Here is a 19,821-nt window from a genome sequence, read left to right as displayed (position 1 = left end):
TTGTTGGCGTTTCCCGTGGTGTTAAAAATATTACTGTTATTACGGTAATTCTAAGCCAGATTTCAGCTCGCAGCTCTCAGAGCTGCGAGCTGAAATCCAGCGTTAAAGGTACCGTAATAACGGTAATTATGCGCACTATTACCGTAATGACGGTAACGCCGCGTTACTTTTCTGAGTAACGCCAACAATTAAATATGCCCCTCAGAATGATTAAACAGTTATACTCCTTTTAGGATATGTTCACTTGTACTTTATTCAGTCTTGTGAAGCAGAATGAGCTTTCTATTTTTCTAATAAAATGTAAGAACTGCTTTGCGGATGTTGTAGAATTTGTAATTACTGTTGTTTTACACCAAAAAGTTAAAAGTACTACATCATGTGTTCATGTTGTTGCATACATATGTATATGCATAACATTGCAACACACACAGCCCACTCAGTACTTTTACCTTTGCAGTCTGGCTGGTCCATTGTGCAATATGATGTAGCACATGCCCTTGTGTTTCTAACTCCCATTGTCCTATAGATTGTAAGCTTGCGAGCAGGGTTCTCTTACCTCTCTGTCTGTATGTATGACGCAGTATTGTCTTATTAATTTTTGTTCCCAATTGTAAAGCGCTACGGAATTTGCTGGCGCTATATAAATAAATGTTGATGATGATGTTGATGATATGCTCTTTGATTTCAATAAAAAAAAAGATATAAAAAAAAAGTGTCACTTGTAAGAAAATGGAAACGCTTAAATTAATAATAAAATTAATAATTAATCCATTAATAAATTAACGAAGGACCACCTATGTATGCCCATTTGCACACTGTGAAAAGATATGCATGCTCACGTTTTGCACTTTCATAAGTGACATATAGCATGTGTTTCAGAGAACTAAGTAACTATTCTTTTATAATTAACAACATTTTATTTCAGCATTTTTGTTATTTTAGGTTGTTTTACCTTCTAAAAATGTATTTAAGGTGCTCAAAAAATAATAAGGGTTTGAGGTATATATGCATCAGGTAAATTGTATAAGGTTAGGGAATACAAATCACAACAATTCTATGCATTAAAATTTGCAATATTACATTGTCATCCATATATTTAATATAGAGCACACAGATATATGTATATTATAGTATAAATATATTACATTAACATGTAGTGCCAATATAACTGTAACTATCTTGCCTAACAAAGTTGTTTCATTATTGTATTGCTTTGATCTATCTGCATAGTTCTTGAAAAATGAGTTGCTGGATTTGTTAGTTACATATAAACATGTTGTATATTGTGCAGTAAGGTTTGTGTACCATATAAATGTGGATGAGAGTAATTGTCCTAAGGTTGGTTTGCCAGTTAATTAGTTATTGTCCTTTTTAGACAGAGCAGAAACTCATTTACACTTCATTGGGAGGTCACAAATGGTTACACAAGAAACTAAGTTTATTCTCTATTTATTAATGGGTCTGGTACAAACAATGCACCTGTACTATGTATATTGCACTCATCAAGTATACCATGCTATGGACAATGTCACAGTAGAACTGGTTTTAATTTAATAGACAGAAGTGGGTAATGTAAATGAGTGGTGTGGGTGGATGATGTGTTTTTGACAGTGGTACCATGCTTAACCTCATTAAGTTTAGGACAAGGGGCAGGGTTATACAAGGTGTATTGTCTTGTCCACAGGATATAAGGCTTGAAAAAGGAAGGATTCTTTATAAAGACACCTATGAGACAGGAGAGGTGCATCCTAGATTTAAGACTTGCATCTTCTGCCCAGACTCCAGGGAAGAACACTTCATAGTGTTGGCTTCAGGTTAGGATTTTAGATATTCTAATTGCCACAAAGGAGACTTTCTACACATTTCCAGAGGAATAAGAAAATTCAAATACTTCAGGTAAGTAATTTTTATTTCTTAATATATACTAATTATCATCATCATCCACCATGTATTTATATAGCGCTACTAATTCCGCAGCACTGTACAGAGAACTCAACCATCAGCCCCTGCCCCTTTGGAGCTTACAGTCTAAATTCCCTAACATACAGACACACAGACAGACTAGGGTCAATTTGTTAGCAGCCAATTAACCTTCCAGTATGTTTTTGGTGTGTAATATGGCATATGATATGGCTATGGTATATGGCATATGGTGTATATGGTATATACTAATGGCTTATTTACAAGGTCATCTTAACAACATTATGGGCCCCCGGGCAAAGCAGTGCACCGGGGCCCCTAGATATAGATATATAGATATATAGATGTATACAGATACAGATATAGATATAGATATAGATATATAGAGATAGATAGATGTACTTGCTCAGTGACCCTTGTAGGTTTTATTTGCAGGTTTTTTTCTTTTGCAGGATTATTTATTCTCATTAAGAGCCCTGCTTATTTAATATCATAACTGCTTGAAAAACTATTGCTTGGATAGGTGTCCATACTTGAGATAAAATTCTAGGTTTCATTGGCTGTTTCAAACATTGTAATAACTTTGCAACGTTTGTTCACAGGCCTATTAATAATAATATAAAGCAATATAACAAAGACAGTATATATTGTCTTTAATAGGACTAATTTTTATATATATATATATATTTTATATTTATATATATATATGATATGATATATATAAATTGACTTAGGGGTTGAATTTACTGTATGTGAATTTGTTAACCTACAAATGGCAAACAATTGTTTTTAGTTTTATGGACCATTGTATGGTTCAGAGAATACAGATTTTCAATGTGATGTGTACATATATTTATTGGTGTTATTCAGATGATGTATATGAAAAATGAGGATTTATGGAATATATTTTTACAGCTATGTTTGGGGATATGCTTCCCACAGAACAGGTGCCAACAACAGGGGATGAATTATCTTTTCTAAAAGAATACTAGAACGTTACTTGTATTTTCACTGTTCTACTCCTTTTATTTTTGTTTCACTACTTAATTATCCACCTCTCACCTGCCTCTTACTTTATTATTTATTTCGAGCCCTGATTTTGTTTATAAATAATCTTTAAATATATGTTAGTTGTGCACTATACATCACATATACTTTTTATTTTATTTATTAATTTTGTGCCTTTCAGCATTATTGGGGTTATTTACTTTTTGTAATTTGGACCACGATATAATGTGTATATTTTAAATAATTCCTTAGTCCTGAAAAGATTTGTGAGCCTACATCTGCATTTACGTCTACCAAGTTCGTATCTTTCAACTGTTTAAGTATATGTAATAGATTAATAGGTTTATACATTAATTATAACAATTATTATACCATATTAGATATATTGTAAACCATATACATCAGAGCTGTCTAACTGGTGGCTCAGAGGCTGCATGAAGATCTCCAAGGGCTAGACTTACTAAAGGGCGGTTTGCTCAAAACGCTGTTTTTTTGCTATTTTTCCGGCGGTTTTGAAACCGCTGGATTTACTAAAGCCCAAACCGCCATTAACAACACCCAGAATTGACATTTTTCAAAACCACCACTTATCAAACCACCATCTCGATTTTAGCAATGATGAACATACAAACAGCTGGATTTACTAAGCTGGGGTTTTCAAAACCGCCGCAAAACAGCCATCCAAACGGCCAAAATGAACGAGTGGTTGTAAATGGTGAAACTGATCAAACTGCTGCTGTTTGAGATATTTTGCCATTCAGAACATAAGAGAGTGCATCATTGACATTTTAATTATTTGGAAAATCATTATTTATTGATAACGGAACAAAATAAATTTAATATTAACTTATGAGAGAATTTTTTTTTATATATAAGGGACACTTTTATAGCATTATATTAAGTGAGAAATGTGAATATATAATATCATTAGCTGGTTGTTAATGGTGGATATATTTATTTATGTTCCACAATTTGTCATTATATGTTATCCAAATAATATAATAATTAAATAATTTTATCCCCTAATATAATGATTTATTTTTTTCCTCGTATGTTAATATTTGATTCATTTTGCCCCTTAGTCAATAAATAATGATTGGTAACATAATTTAAATGTCAATGGTGCTTTCTCTTATGTTCACAATGGCAAAATAGTTAAAATAGAATGTTTGAGCTATCAAGACATTCTGAAGCAGGTATTGAAACTATCCTGTCCTGTCTTTTGAATGGCGGTTTTGATGGCGGTTTCATCCAAACCGCCGGCGGTTTAACTTTTTCAATCCGCCATACATCGCCAGTCATTTTAAATTGAAGCCTCAAACCACCCTATAGTAAATGTGGTAGTTTGGACCACTAAACCGCCGGCAATGGGTGGCGGTTTCAAACCCGATTCTTAGTAAATCTAGCCCCCAGTCTTTTTTGTGAACCCCTTCTTCACAACAATTTTTAATAGTATTTGGCCCATAAGTAAAGAGTTCTACCAAAAATTGTGAACTTTCTAATGTAACTACAACATTGTATCCACTCTAGTTGATTGAGACACTAAGGGCTAGATTAACTAAGCTGCGGGTTTGAAAAAGTGGGGATGTTGCCTATAGCAACCAATCAGATTCTAGCTTTCATTTATTTATTGCTTTCTACAAAATGACAGCTAGAATCTGATTGGTTGCTATAGGCAACATCCCCACTTTTTCAAACCCGCAGCCTAGTAAATCTAGCCCTAAATGTTGTTTTCTCACACTTTGAGTTTGAAATCTATGTTATCAAGTGATTAATAGTTGTGTTCTATTTTGCAGTTACTAGTGTCTTCAGCTTCAGCAAATCGCCTGTCCGCGGTTTATGGATTGCCCAAGAAGCACTCCTTTCTCCATTGGCAGATTCCTTATAGAGCGTGTCTCCATGTCTGGCCACCATGGAAGCTGGGCTCCTACCAGCATGCTTGAATACAATGAGCATCTTTCTCATGAGGTTCCCTGCACTGAAGAAAAGAAGCCAGGTCATGAAAAGGCTGCTCCTGCAAATATAATGTTTAATGATATAAGAAATGGACATGTTTTAGTCCACAGACCAGAAAGCTGCAACTATTCAACTCCAACATATTCACTAAACACCAATAAAAAGATGGAACCGACAAGCAAGTCAACAAGTTTGGAGTCCCTAGAGTGTTCATCTGGCAGTGATGAGCTATCTTCTGGATATACCTCCACAAATGATGGGCTGGTTATGGAGGTACCAGAAGAACATGTACAAGAAGTTCTAAACCACCTTAACCAATCTATTGAGAACTTTAATACAGGACTTCAGATGATTCCTTGCTCAACTGATAGTCAGGAACCAGCAGTCGTGGGTAATTGTGGCGAGACAGGGAGTTCTCTGGCAGCTGGTATTTGCCTTAATCCTGCAAATTTGCCTGTCTGTAATAAACTGATCTCTAAGAGACAATTGGCCTATGATACCCTGGATGCTACACCCAGACACGAACACTATGTAAATTCAATAGCCCCTGGGAGACTGAAGCGGAGTCGTCCATCTCTGGATGTCCTTCGTAATGCCATAACTGTAAGTACACCATAGTGTAATGTGCAGTGATTTGTGCTTTTGTCTTCTTTTTTTCATCTACTCATAATAAAGATTGTTGCTTGTGTCCTACTTCCCCTTCTCAATATCCTGTACATGGAGAAAATATCATCCCAAACAGATTTATTTTTTGTTAAATCTTTCAGGATGAACAGCAAATGGTTCCAGTCAACTTGGATGAAGATGTAGAAACTTGTGACAAAGATAAGCTTGAATTGCAGGAAGAAGAAATGGGTGAAAAGAAAAAGAAACCAAAGGGTGGACCTGTTCGGTTTGGATGGATTAAAGGTGTCATGGTAGGAATCAGTCCTAATAAGAAGAGGGTTTTTCACAGTTGCAATATGTTCTGCATCTGTAAATCATAACACGAGCAATAATTTTTTTCTTTTATATTCTCTCTATAGATCCGGTGTATGTTAAATATCTGGGGGGTCATCTTGTACTTGAGGTTACCATGGATTACAGCACAAGCTGGAATAGGTATATAGGCTATATGTAAAAATGCTATAACTGTTATTAAAATGATGGTCAGTCATAATTTTGCTTGAACACATTATAAATACTATGTAAGCATTCTTTGGCTATGTTTTCCTGTGCTCAGAATGTATTTTTAATCTTATGACTGATTTTCTCGTAATCACCTCAAAACTACGTCTCTTGTTGTATTATGGAAAACTGTTGTCAAGATCCAAAGGAAGATTATCATTAAAATCATGTATTATGTATGTTTACAAACATAGCATTAACTACATTATTATCTATTTTCTGTAGATACATTTTGCACAAAATGTATCTGCTGCAGCTGTTATCATTTTAGTCCAAATGGTTTGTCACTTTTTACTACTTTGTGCAATAGATAGTTGTGTCGGCACTAATTAGGTGTAAATTTTCAATGTAGGTATTTTCACCCAGGGATTTCCACATTCATATATTTGTAATGTATTATTTTGTACATGTTATCCAACTTTTATTGAATACATTGTTACATTATGATGTATGACATCACATTAGAGCTATTTATGTTTTGCTCTGGATGTAATACAGTTCTTCTGTGACCTCTGCATTGGATGTATTAGTTTTAAGAGACACAAAGGCAACAAAAACTCTCCATGAGGATGTAAAGACATGCATGAAAAGAGCACAAACAAGCCAAAAGTATAAAGCAATAAACATAATAAAAGTTGCAAGATGACATATGCAAAACCACTAAATTAAAGTCATATAAAGGTGGCAACATAATTTTGACATTTGTAGCTATGTTTGACCATTCATATCAATATAGACCAGCACTCTAAAGCTTATGAGCACTGATTATAGAACAGCTGTAGACGTGACAATATTTCCCATTTTTGTTTAGGTCTCACATGGGTGATCATTTTATTATCTGTTGTGGTGACATCTATCACAGGCTTGTCCATATCTGCCATTTCCACTAATGGCAAAGTCAAGTCAGGTAAGATCGCATTTTACGTTTCATCTGTGACACAATATCAAGTTCTTAACATAGACCCCTAGAAGCCAGAGGGGGGTGGGGGAGGGGGGGGGGAAGAAACCAATTAACTATTTTAATGGACAAAATAATTTATGTTGCATTTAGGGCAAGCTTTGTCCTTTGTGCTTCTGTTTGTTTGCTTTATTGTTTGCTATTATGTTTATTCATTTTATTATATTGGTCCTAGTAAACATAAAAAGTTCTATGGGCATCAACACTGCATACAAAACACTTCTTCACAGTTTGTAGATAGCAGATTTTTATCATTAGTTTACAGATAGCAGATTTACTATGATAATAAAAGACACTGAATATGGAACCAATGGGAAGTAGTCCTGTTGTAGTATATATACTACCCTCTTGGAAGTAAATTTATCAAGCTGCCGGTTTAAAAAAAGTGGAGATGTTGCCTATAGCAACATCAGATTCTAGCTCTCATTTTGTAGAATGTACTAAATAAATGATAACTTGAATCTGATTGGCTGCTATAGGCAACATCTCCACTTTTTCAAACCCGCAGCTTGATAAATCTTCCACTTGGACTTTATACATCTTACATTATTCATTGTTCATAACATTGTCAACCCCCAAAGTAATATTTTCTTTGCTTACAGGTGGGACATATTTCTTGATCTCTCGAAGTTTGGGCCCAGAATTAGGAGGCTCTATTGGACTCATCTTTGCCTTTGCCAATGCAGTTGCAGTCGCTATGCACACTGTAGGCTTTGCGGAGACAGTTGCGGACCTCCTTAAAGTAGGTTTAGCTAAAGCATATTTTTGTCATTACTATAATCAACCCAAATGTCTATAGACAAATCAGTACTTAATAAATTAATGATAAAGCAGTTAATCTTAATGTTATGATGTCATTTGTTCAAGAATTGTAACGTTTGATTGTTTCTGCCAACCCCTCTCTGTGGTAGGAATATGATGCTGTAATGACAGACCCAGTCAATGATATCAGGATCATCGGTGTCATAACTGTTACAGCTCTTCTCCTCATATCATTAGCTGGAATGGAGTGGGAAGCGAAGGTTGGTTTGACAGCATAAATTCTGTCTTTGATCATTACATGTGTTAAGGATCATCCCGAGCTGACTTTTATCTCTTCAACTTTCTCCAGGCACAAGTAATATTTTTCCTGGTTATCTTGGTGTCTTTTGCAAGTTACATAGTGGGGACATTCATACCTGCTAGTGAAGAGAGACAATCCAAAGGGTTTTTCAGTTACCAAGGTAAGATCCCATGAAATACCTGTATGTTAAGCCTACAGACATGAAATATTAACTAATATCAATCTCTGTTATAAGATCATTCATAATTGTTGGTATATCGGAATATCGTAGAACAGATGTTATCTCATAGGGCTGATAATACCTGTGCCATTTAATTTACCAGACTATATACTAGTGGACAATAAGCAATGTTATTTTATTTTCACCTCATGCTTCATAACCAATTATGTCTCAGCAGGACACTAACTATTACTCTACATCACATAACTAATCCTTCCATTTATCCCAGGTTCCATCTTCTTGGAAAACATTGTTCCCAACTGGCGAGGTGAGGCTGGAACATTCTTTGGCATGTTTTCCATCTTTTTCCCATCTGCTACTGGTATCCTAGCTGGTGCAAACATCTCAGGAGACCTAAAGGTAAAGCTAGCTTCATCTTATATATGTTATTTGTGTACATTTTCTCACAATAAAAGTCATATTATAGCACACTTGCATTTCCAGCTACAGCTATACATTTTCTGCTCTGATGTCTATTTAAAACATAAAAGAGTCAAGATTTAGTTAACTCTTCTTAAAATCCAAATTTCAGGACCCAGCAGTGGCCATTCCCAAAGGAACACTGATGGCCATATTTTGGACCACAGTCTCATACCTTGCCATTTCTGCCACCATAGGTGAGTTTTAGCTGGATCAATGAAATAATGTTGAATATTACTACTTTCCCATGTCACACTTTCTTTCATTCTAAACTTGTGTCCATCCTCCCATCTCCGTGCAGGTTCTTGTGTCCTACGTGATGCTTCTGGCATTCTGAATGACACCATACCGCTAAATGAAACAGACTGTGAAGGACTCAGTTGTCAGTTTGGCTGGAATTTTACAGCATGCGAAGAAACAGAAACTTGTTCCTATGGACTATCAAATTACTATCAGGTAAGGGAATTTCTCAGTTTCTTAGAGCCCAGGCAACTTCTTCTGATTTTGAGACTGGGGGCTAGATTTACTAAACTACAGATTTGGAAAAGTGGAGATGTTGCCTATAGCAACCAATCAGATTCCAGCTTTGATTTATTTAGTGCATTCTACAAAATGACAGCTAGAATCTGATTGGTTGCTATAGGCCTCATCTTCACTTTTTCAAACCTGCAGTTTAGTAAATATACCCCCGGGGTCTTTAAAACAGCATAACCCTGAGCAAACAATTTTGATATAGAGCTATTTTAACAAGTTTTAAACAACTTGCTTCCTCAATCCAATTCTCTTTTGTTTTATAATTGTTTAACTCTAAGATTATAAGCAGTACTTACATAGATTTGGCTCAGAATAAGAAATGTAACATATACTAACAAATACAATTGCCTCTTAATAAACACCCATACTGTTGCATTACATGATATAGGCAATTTAGTTAAATGGATATCCCATGCTTTGTTGTGTTGTGCAATAAGTAACTGTTCTTTTCTTATACAGTCCATGAGCATGGTGGCAGCATTCAGCCCTCTCATCACAGCTGGAATCTTTGCAGCTACTCTTTCCTCAGCTTTGGCCTGCCTGGTATCTGCCCCCAAAGTCTTCCAAGTAAGAAATTTTTTTATATATCCCTGTATTTCATTCCTTGCACTCTCTAATCTGTGATCTGGTAATGTTATATTTTCATTGTCTGCCTACTAACACATGAATACTTCTCATTGTATCCATTGTATTTCATGATGTTAAAAGCAACCCACAGCAGTGGCTGCTTAAAGCTGTATTTTAACAACAGTCAGAGTGCAATGGATCACCTACATGTTCATATTTACATTTCTATTTTTCTACTATTGAGTACTTAGGTTCATATTTAAAATCTTTAATGTCTTATCTTATATATCTAAACCTTCCCTGTCTCTAACACATCTTAATTCTCTACAGTGCCTCTGCACGGACAAACTGTACCCTGTTATTGGATTCTTTGGGAAGGGTTACGGGAAGAACAATGAGCCTATCCGTGGGTACATTCTGTCTTTTATTATCGCTACTGCATTCATCCTTATTGGTAAGTATATCTTGCAGCCACTATAATGATCTTCACTAACTGTATAGCTTATAATGGTATGTCAGGCCGAGTATAAACAATTCTATTATCATACTTTATTCCATATTTTGCCACACATATTTCAATGACTTACTGTGTAGGGAATTAGATATGTCATAGACTTTGCTCTTGTTGGCCAATTATTACCTTTCAAACATGTATACATTAACCACAATTCATAAAGTGAGATATTTAATTACTAACATGGAAAAAATATATAGCAAAACACTGTGGCTTGTTAGGACCAACTTATAAATGGAATTTACTTTTGCATGGAGTTTTTTTGCGTTAGTCCAGTGGTTAATTATCTGTATCAGCCACGGATTGTATTACCATACTTATTATATTTAACATCATTCTCTGTTAAACCATTAGTTATCATTTAACACTAATCATATCTCCACAGCTGAACTGAACACCATCGCTCCAATTATCTCCAATTTCTTCCTCTGTTCCTACGCTCTCATCAACTTTAGTTGCTTCCATGCGTCCATTACCAATTCCCCAGGTAAAGATAAAGGTTTAATATGCTTCTGCCACTACTGTTATTTTTTGTTACTAACCAAAAAGTTATCAAGTGATGGATTTATTTTTTTCATCTCCCTGTCTCTTTTTCAGTTTTGTTTCCTTTTTCAACTGATATTAGCTGTCACTATCATGATTTGTCTTACAAGTGACACTGCTTGTAAATTCACATGCATCCAGTAGATTATGAGTGATAGAAGATTTAGCCCACAGTTTTGATGTGCTTTAATCTGCTATTATTGTTTTTATTCATATTTTATTGTATTTTTTCCAATAGGCTGGCGCCCGTCTTTTCGTTACTACAGCAAGTGGACCTCTCTTTTCGGTGCTGTAGTGTCAGTGGTGATTATGTTTCTCCTGACATGGTGGGCAGCTATAATTGCTGTGGCTATTATTGTAATTCTGCTAGGTTATGTCACATACAAAAAGCCAGGTGAGAGTTTTAGCCAGTACAACAAGACAAAAGTACAACTGCAGTGTGATAAATGTTTGTGGTACAATGTAGTATTGACCAATTTCCTTTCTCTACTTGACCTTTAGATGTGAACTGGGGATCCTCTGTCCAGGCTGGGGCTTACAGCATGGCACTGACCTACAGTATGAACCTGAATGAAGTGCAGGAACATGTCAAGAACTTTAGGTATTGTGATCGGTCTAAGCCAGAGTCCCCAGATGCCTTATTCTCTGACATTGTATTAACTTTTACTATTCTCCACCCATCCAGGCCACAGTGTCTCGTATTTACTGGACCCCCCAACTTTCGCCCTGCCTTGGTAGACTTTGTCAGTTCTGTAACAAAGAACACAAGTTTGATGATCTGTGGAAACGTTGTAACTGTAAGTATAGTATTCATTAACCCGTAACACTGGACTATTTGTTATAGAAATAAGGTGTGTGAAACAGGGGCTCTAGTGCTGACTTTGAATGTAATAGCTATAGTTTATGTTATGTAGAAATATGTAGGATGTAACTTAAAACGAAGCAATTATATATTTAAATCAATGCTATTATCCACAGGACTCTAACATGACGCCAGACTCCGATGGACATCTGCGGTGGTTGAACAAAAGGAAAGTGAGATCATTCTACAGTGTGATTCATGAAAGCACCTTAAGAGCTGGTGCCAAAAGCTTAATGCAGGTACAGAAACAGTTGATTCACTGCTGTTCATTCAAATTGACTTTTCCGAGCATTAGTTATATGTGCCTTGGCTTTCACATGACAATTCAGGTTTTGATACTGGAAAATGTATAACCTCAAATTACTATTTTCCTAAAATATACACTTTTAATCACCATATAGTGAGAATGGATCAATGTACTACTCTTTCTGAAATGATTCATTTACATAATTGAGTGAGCAAAGGTTATATATCATTTTCTATTTAAAAATGCAGACTTCTATGCCATATTAACATAGCTGACACTTACTTCAAATAATGGCTTCCAGCACTCTTCAGCCAAAATTTCTTTGTTGACCTTTTTAGCATAACTTAATGCCAAATTAAAATTAACTTGCTCTATTGTGAAATATGCTACTGCACAGAGCACTTTAATGACAGTAAGTCACTGCATATCATAAAATAGTCTTCACTCAAACCCATTTATAATTAATGACAGACTAAGACACACCTTACTGTGTTTTCCTAAATGTTACTAACACGTGATCATAATATGTTCTGTCAATATAGGTCTCTGGTCTGGGTCGTTTAAAGCCAAACACCATGGTGCTGGGTTATAAAAATAATTGGCAAAAGGTTCCTGGCCAGTGCTTAGAGGAATATGTGGGAATCATTAAGTAAGTGGCCTCTTACTTACTTTCCCCTGCTCACTCCTTGTGTCGTCCATCACTTTAGCTCTACTGTCCATACTTCCAACTACTCCACAACTGCTTGCTGAATATTGTTCCCATACAGTTCTCTCTCTTGCTACTATTATCTATGCATCATTTTTTTTTCTTATCACCCTGATATTGGTGAAAGCAAATCAATATTATATTTTTTACAGTGATGTATTTGACTGTCAGTTTGGTGTATGCATCGTATGCATAAAGGATGGCCTTGATGTGACACAGAAGTTGCAGGGAGAATGTAAGTGTGACAGAGGGTATATTTTCAGTTGAACAAATGAATGTGAATGAATATAAAAATGGCTTAAACTAAGAGATAGTAAGCAGATACATTGAGTGTATTGTTTGTACAGTTGCCCTGTTGATGTTGATAAATTCATTGTATGTTATACAGTTCATCGTGACATTATATTATATTGTTGCTGTTACCTATATATAGGAAACTGGTCATATTTTTCTCTTAATTCAAAAGGCCAGTGTTTATTTCTCAGACCTGGAATACTAGTTTTTTTTATATATGATCCAAATAAATATAAGCATTTTATACTGATACCACGCCTTGTGCCTTCCAGGTACACTCTGAGCATGGTTTAAGGTTAGTGTGGCCTAAGTGTAAAAGCAGCCAAGGACTGTGCTACAACTTTCATTGTGCTGGCGCGGTAAACAGAATGAAAACCTTTACATAACATGCATATTTTGCTTCTGAGGTTACAATTTGTTGTCTATATGGAATTATAGAGTGACAGATGTAGGGGTAATTATATTTCTGTGAAGCCTTAGTTTCCTTGTTTGTCTTTCTTTGACGACCCTAAATACAACGTGTGAGGATTTACACTCATCTGAACATGAAATACTCTCCTGTGACACTATGTTTACAAGAATGATTCAGTTAAATAGGAAAGCATAGGTGAAAAATGCAGCAAGAAAATGACTCGTCTGGCACTAGGCTTAGAAATCAGCAGTATTAATGGTGATTTGATTGGATGGAAAAGAACATATATGGAACATTGAATGTTGGTGTATGCCATCTATAAACTATTATGAGCTCCACTTAATGTGCTTCATAAATCACTTTGAATGACTTTCTTTACCCTCAGATAACATGGCATTCCAGGACTCTGATAACGAAGCAATGTCTGATAACGAAACAGAAAAAGAAAAAGGTATGGGCTTATATTCCATATTATAGGGTCTTTGCACTGCAGGTTTTGCTCTCTAATGCCCTTTTGTGATGTGACTACTTTTGCGCAAATACACAGCGAATCACACTTGTGTGCAAAGTTGGCAGCACCTGCAGGGTGCAAAAAAAATTGCGCCATCTATTGAGATGAGTTGGGTGGATCGGGGAAACGCCTTGCTGAGTACAGATTAGGAAAATGAATGCACATACTTTTGCAGCAGCATGCTAAAACAAGATTTGGTTTTGCAGGAGGATATTTAAATGAAATAGTGGAGTAGACAGGACGCGTTTACTGGAAGGGTGCACAGCTTTTTAACCCATCACGGAGATACCAGAGATTTGGTGTTGTACTGTACTTTTAATTTAGATGCATTTTGCAACTACAAGCTGCACTTCAGCAGGAAAAAGCATTCTAGGTGCACTTCAATCAATGTAAAATAAACACACAGTGTAACACATGTAATACATAGTCCCTTCACTCACAAGAGTAATTTAATCCGTCAATAAAGCTAAACTGAACTGAATTCAGCTGCATCCGCAAATCAACAATGCTGGGAACAGATTGATTTTACAATGGTAGTTCCAGGTACTGGGAAGTGGTCCTGCACCTTGAAATATGTTATTTGGACAAATAGGCTCACATGTGCACATAAAAAAGCACTTTCTGCGGTCTGTAAATTACCCTTTGTGTCTCTGCCATAATCAATGATCAGAGTCTTGATTTGTTTTGTTTTGTTTTTTTTATTTTGTCCTCATTGTTTTGTTCTTTAATCCAAATTCTTCATCGTCTCTTTTGTTTCTAGAAACTCCATGCACAGTCCCAGAGATTATGAATCAGACCAATACTCAATTCCAGAGCCGCCAGGGCAAGAAAAGCATCCACATTTACTGGCTATATGATGATGGAGGTGAGTATGTGACAAAGGCAATGCAATTAAAACTATATATATATACTAATCAAAACTAAGCACAGTTTTATAGGGAAATATTACAAAATATATTTAACATACCAACCGATGCTTTGTATATACATTTAGATTAACTACAACTGCAGTATTCTAAGCACTTCAATATTTGCTCAGATGAGTTTGTTTTTTTTACTGCCCTCAAGGTCTCACCCTGCTCATCCCATACCTGCTGACTCGCAGAAAGCGTTGGAGCCAATGCAAGGTACGAGTCTACATCAGAGGAACGCAGAAAAACGCAGAGGAAGAGAGGAAAGAGTGAGTTATTATTTACATGACTTAAGGTGGAGGGTTGACAAAGAGAAACTGGGTTGTAGGACAGAGAACAGTTGAACAATTATATGAGTGTGCTTTGACAGTTCACCCTTCCAATCTCTCTCTGCAGAATGCAGTCGCTCCTAGGGAAGTTCAGATTGGGATTCCATGATGTTGTGGTGCTGACAGACATTAACCAGAAGCCCCAACCCAAAAAGTAAGTACATGAAAGTATTGTACTGAGATGTCAGTTATGTATGTACCTTCCAGGGGCAAGATATCTAGCAAAAAAACATATTCCATTCATTCTCGAAATTCTATTTAAAAAACCATGACAGACATTTTTAGTTAGTTATAAATGAACATAGATTATAATTTGTAATACACAAATGTTTTTTCCTATTTATATGTCTGTATAAGTTTGATTTGTAGTTGTTTTATTTGTTTTTTTTGAATAGCCCCATCTAAAAATCTTGTTCTTGCCTGTCAGATATCTAAAGATGTATCTTCATGGAGCCTTGTAAAAAACAAACCCCTACACTTTTGAGTATAAAATTTAGTGTGTGACATAAAAACCTCCTAATATTCTGTATTTGTAAACTTTTTCTGTCTTCACAGCATGCAGTTGTTTGAGGACCTTATAGCTCCATATAATATAGAAGAGCCGAGTGGGAATGAATCAGAAATCCCTCCCTGGAGTATCAAGGAAAAGGACCTTCTAAACCACGCACCTAAGGTACAAAAAATGTTACATTTGCTGTGATTGTTATCTATATACCTCAATACTTATAAATCAATGAATTGTTAGTTCAGAGAATCCATTCTCTTCCCTTCCACTTACTATGTGTAGGAGGCTCCTTTCCTTCACTTTGTAAGACAAACCCATGACTATCTTATCAGCCTGATTGTCTTCTTATAACGCATTCTTCCCTTCCCATAATCCCTCTGTGCGGGAAGCTGGTATTGCTGCCTCAGCCAGACATGGTATCTCAGTTGTAAGCTCATTATCAGTAATACCACTTTCATACTGCCGCCCTGGCAATATCCCAGTCTTATGACCCGGGATATTGACGGGTAACAGTGCAGGACACCCTGGCAAATACCGGGTAGACTGTGTTCAGACTGAACACGGGTCTGTCCGGGTCTCCCCGGCAACATCACAAGAGGAGCTTTGATTGGCTCCTCTTGTGATGTTTTTTTCTTTCTTTTAACTTTACAATAGCTTTCAATGGGACCCAGGTCTAATTAACGGGTCATCCGACCCGGGAGTTAGACCTGGACCCACTCACACTGAGCCTCGACCCGGGTTGTCTGGGCTTCCCCACCGATAACCCAGGTTTTTGAGGCAGTGTGAATGGGGTATTAGAGGCCTTCCTCCTTTGTACATGATGAGAAAGAAAAAAGGGGAATTGTTCTGTGAGCGAGAATGCTGACAAAACGGGTGTTCCAAAGCCTGTCTGTGCCCTGTGACTGTGGTTGCTACCATAGTAACTTGTAGATCGTTAATAGAGGTTTGAAGAAAAAAGAGGTTTGAAGAAAAAAGACGCTTTCTCCACTGAGTCAGCCAATTACATGAAAACCTGTACCTGCCTTTGAAAATTCCAGTTGTAGATTTATCTTTATAATAATATGTACACAATACATCCAAAGTTGCAAATGGTTCCTAATTTATAGGACAGCCCCACACTTCAAAGATTTATCGCTGAAAGATCCCCCTACGTTTTCAAGCATGAATATTTAGAATAAAATAAAAATTACTATATAATCATGTTTAGTGAACATATTGTGATGGGTATTGTAGTACACAAAGTTCTGACTAGTCTGTACCTACTGCATGTTATGTACCTGCCAAGCAACGGTTACCTGAAAATTACTTAAAAATATTAGCATCTATTTAAATCACAGCAGAACCAAAATAGCCAAATCTTTACACAAAGTCCAAAATACAATAGCCAAATGTCATATACACTTACGTTGGATTGCTGTGTTGCAGTTTCCTTTTCTCTCTGCAATACAGAATTCTTATGGTCTTTATGCACTAAACCTCTCAGCTGCTGTCCTAAACACTACACTTAGTAATTACTAAACTGCGAGTTTGAAAAAGTGGAGATGTTGCCTATAGCAACCAATCGGATTCTAGCTGTCATTTTGTAAAATGTACTAAATAAATGATAACTAGAATCTGATTGGTTGCTATAGGAAACACCTCTACTTATTCAAACCTGCAGTTTAGTAAATATACCACTTAGAATTTTTCTCGTCCTTCTCTACATCAATTTATGTTATTTGGTCTCTGTAACAGTTCTTCCCTAAGATAGTAATGTTCTTGTCCTTTACATCACTCATAACTCTGTAGAACTATTTCTTATAAGCAACTCACATACTCCAGTGCCTTTAACATTCAGAATAAGTTTTCTTGTAATAGAACCTGCATTCTTGTTTTAACACAAGGAATAAGCATTAGGAGTTTCACTTATGTATGTGTATCTGACTTTCTGTTGTTTTTGTCAGTCGGAGCGATATGTGAGAATGAACGAGATCCTTCAGGAGAATTCACGGGATGCTGCTCTTATTGCAATGTAAGTACAGTACTAGAAATTAGCTTAGCTATTATTCCTTTTCTTCTAGGGTATGGATAAGTGCATACATCCATTAGGTCATTTTGTTTCTCCACCATTCCGTTCCAGGTGAATGGAGAAGAGATAGAAGCTGACGTGGAGATGCAGGATGATGGAATGATAGGAGAAAGTAGAACAAACTCTACTTTCTCTTAGCCATTCTGTGTATGCTAATGCAACGGTGTCAGTGGCTGGCTGGGCTGTGCCACTGGGGTACCTGCATTATTTTTCCTTTCAAATGGTTGTAATGCGCTTACCCCCTGGGCTAAAGTTTACCAGCAAGCCCCTGAACGGTGTGCCCTGCACTAGTCTCTTTTTATACTGATAAATGATCTTGATGAGCTTCTGTCTCTTCTGTTTATCTGTCAAAAAGCAAATGAAGACTATTACACAGTTATCAATTCTGATTGATTTACAGAAAGATTAACTTTATTTAAAAGTTATGGTAAATATTCTGACAAAGCATTTCTTTGTTGATAACCCAATACCATGATTGTCAGAGGCAAAAACAATGATGTCTTTTGTAAACTAATACCTGAGCACTGCCTGATATTGAATGGAACAAGTGTTTTGTTTTTTTAAATATAAACCTATTCTCTAGATTTGATCATAGTACAGATTTTGTTAAACAGATGCAAGTCTAACACTATACTATCCATTTTTGAAAAAGTGTTAACACTATATGTGCCTCTCGCTATTTTTACAGAAGCCTCCCAATTGCAAGTAAATCAGACTGCCCCAGTTCCCTCTACATGGCTTGGCTTGAAAGCCTATCTCGTGACATAAACCCACCAATCATCTTCATCCGTGGTAATCAGCAAGACACACTCACAATATACTGCCAATGAGCCAAGAGCAATGACTGAAGGAGTAGAGGCACCAATCTGAAGTTATGATTGACATTAAGAGTTGTAATCCCCTTTGATGCATATTTTTATGCAAATGAAAGGTGTATTTTTAATTGCTTATGTGCAAAATATTGTATATTATTCAAATGAAAAAGCAAATGTATGTAATAGTTTAAAAGAGAGATGTAATAAAGTCATAGAAGAATGGTATGCCATAATAATCAAAATAAAACACAAGGAGAGTGGATAGCTTAATGTTTAAAAGGCTTGTAATATATAGTTTGTTCTTATTGCCAGCAAAATGTATCACTTTTATATCACTTCTAGTGTTTATACACTAAGGAATTGATTACCAAATATTGCCGTTAGCCATATAAGTATTACACATTTTTAGTGGAAGAGTTGTGTTTGTTCTGTTCTCTTTGTAAACCTGTAATATACCTTGTAAATAAAATTTGCCTTATAATAAAGGTGTTGCAAAAGGATTTCAGCTGTTGTTTTGCCATAAAGAATATATATTTCAGCAATCTTAATGGAACAAAACGGAAGGGGTGAAAAATACAATAGAATATTTTTATTAGAGAGATAAAGCTCTTCAGTGGCACTGCAATCCACTCTGTACAGAGCCTCACATGATGTCTCTGAATTTCACTGTAACAATAATGTAATAAGTACTAAAAGGTAAATCACATATCCTTTCAGTAGAGGTACAGCATTCGCTTATGAGGAGCTCTGAGTGACGATGTAGCTCTAAATACCTTCTGCACTGCAAATATGGGAAAGTGCAGTGACAAATTGAAAAAATAATTTATGCAAGGGGATTCTAATTCTTCAATTGAGCACTTAAAATGGACAAGTCATTTGCCTACACTGAAGGCAGACATTTTGTGGGGCAAACCAATATTCAGAATTTGCAAGAAAGAAGTGGTAGCACTGGGGCATATAGTAAGCCTCAGTAATGTCACCAGGTCCTGGTAAATCGTTAAGCTGTATTCTTATGTGTTAAGTCCAAAAAACACATGATTTCACTGTGTGCAGGTCACTGGTCAACTTTAAAGAAAAAACAGTAATTTACAGATATTATTTAATTACTTAATAACTGTCACATTCTTAAGTCCTAGGGTTAAATGTATCAAACAGAGTTTTCTGGCAGGTTTGAACAGATTCTAGCTATAATTTATTGTCTTTTTGTGTGAATAAGGTGATTCAATGTCATTGTGAATCTGATGATTTGTCAACAATTCCATCTTCCGTTGCACCACTAGTACCAATTACA

General features: G+C 36.0%; 1 protein-coding gene across 1 annotated transcript; it reads left to right on the top strand.

Moving 5' to 3' along the window:
• Window positions 1-4,907: 4,907 nt before the first annotated feature.
• Window positions 4,908-18,999, top strand: LOC142108490 (solute carrier family 12 member 3-like). Its single transcript, XM_075192185.1, has 26 exons — window positions 4,908-5,487; window positions 5,652-5,801; window positions 5,910-5,985; window positions 6,863-6,958; window positions 7,612-7,751; window positions 7,921-8,031; window positions 8,121-8,232; window positions 8,522-8,652; window positions 8,825-8,909; window positions 9,014-9,168; window positions 9,706-9,813; window positions 10,144-10,267; window positions 10,713-10,814; window positions 11,109-11,264; window positions 11,372-11,471; window positions 11,556-11,667; window positions 11,849-11,971; window positions 12,522-12,628; window positions 12,838-12,920; window positions 13,777-13,842; window positions 14,663-14,767; window positions 14,971-15,082; window positions 15,210-15,296; window positions 15,698-15,815; window positions 17,591-17,658; window positions 18,404-18,999. The coding sequence occupies exons 1-26, from the start codon at window positions 4,954-4,956 to the stop codon at window positions 18,543-18,545; spliced, it is 3,303 nt and encodes a 1,100-aa protein (XP_075048286.1). The 5' UTR covers window positions 4,908-4,953; the 3' UTR covers window positions 18,546-18,999.
• The last annotated feature ends 822 nt before the right edge of the window (window positions 19,000-19,821 follow it).

Source organism: Mixophyes fleayi, chromosome 1 (assembly GCF_038048845.1).
Source record: "Mixophyes fleayi isolate aMixFle1 chromosome 1, aMixFle1.hap1, whole genome shotgun sequence".
Taxonomy (NCBI): domain Eukaryota; kingdom Metazoa; phylum Chordata; class Amphibia; order Anura; family Limnodynastidae; genus Mixophyes; species Mixophyes fleayi.
Note: the sequence above shows the minus strand (reverse complement) of the source record. Positions and strands in the feature narration are given on the sequence as shown.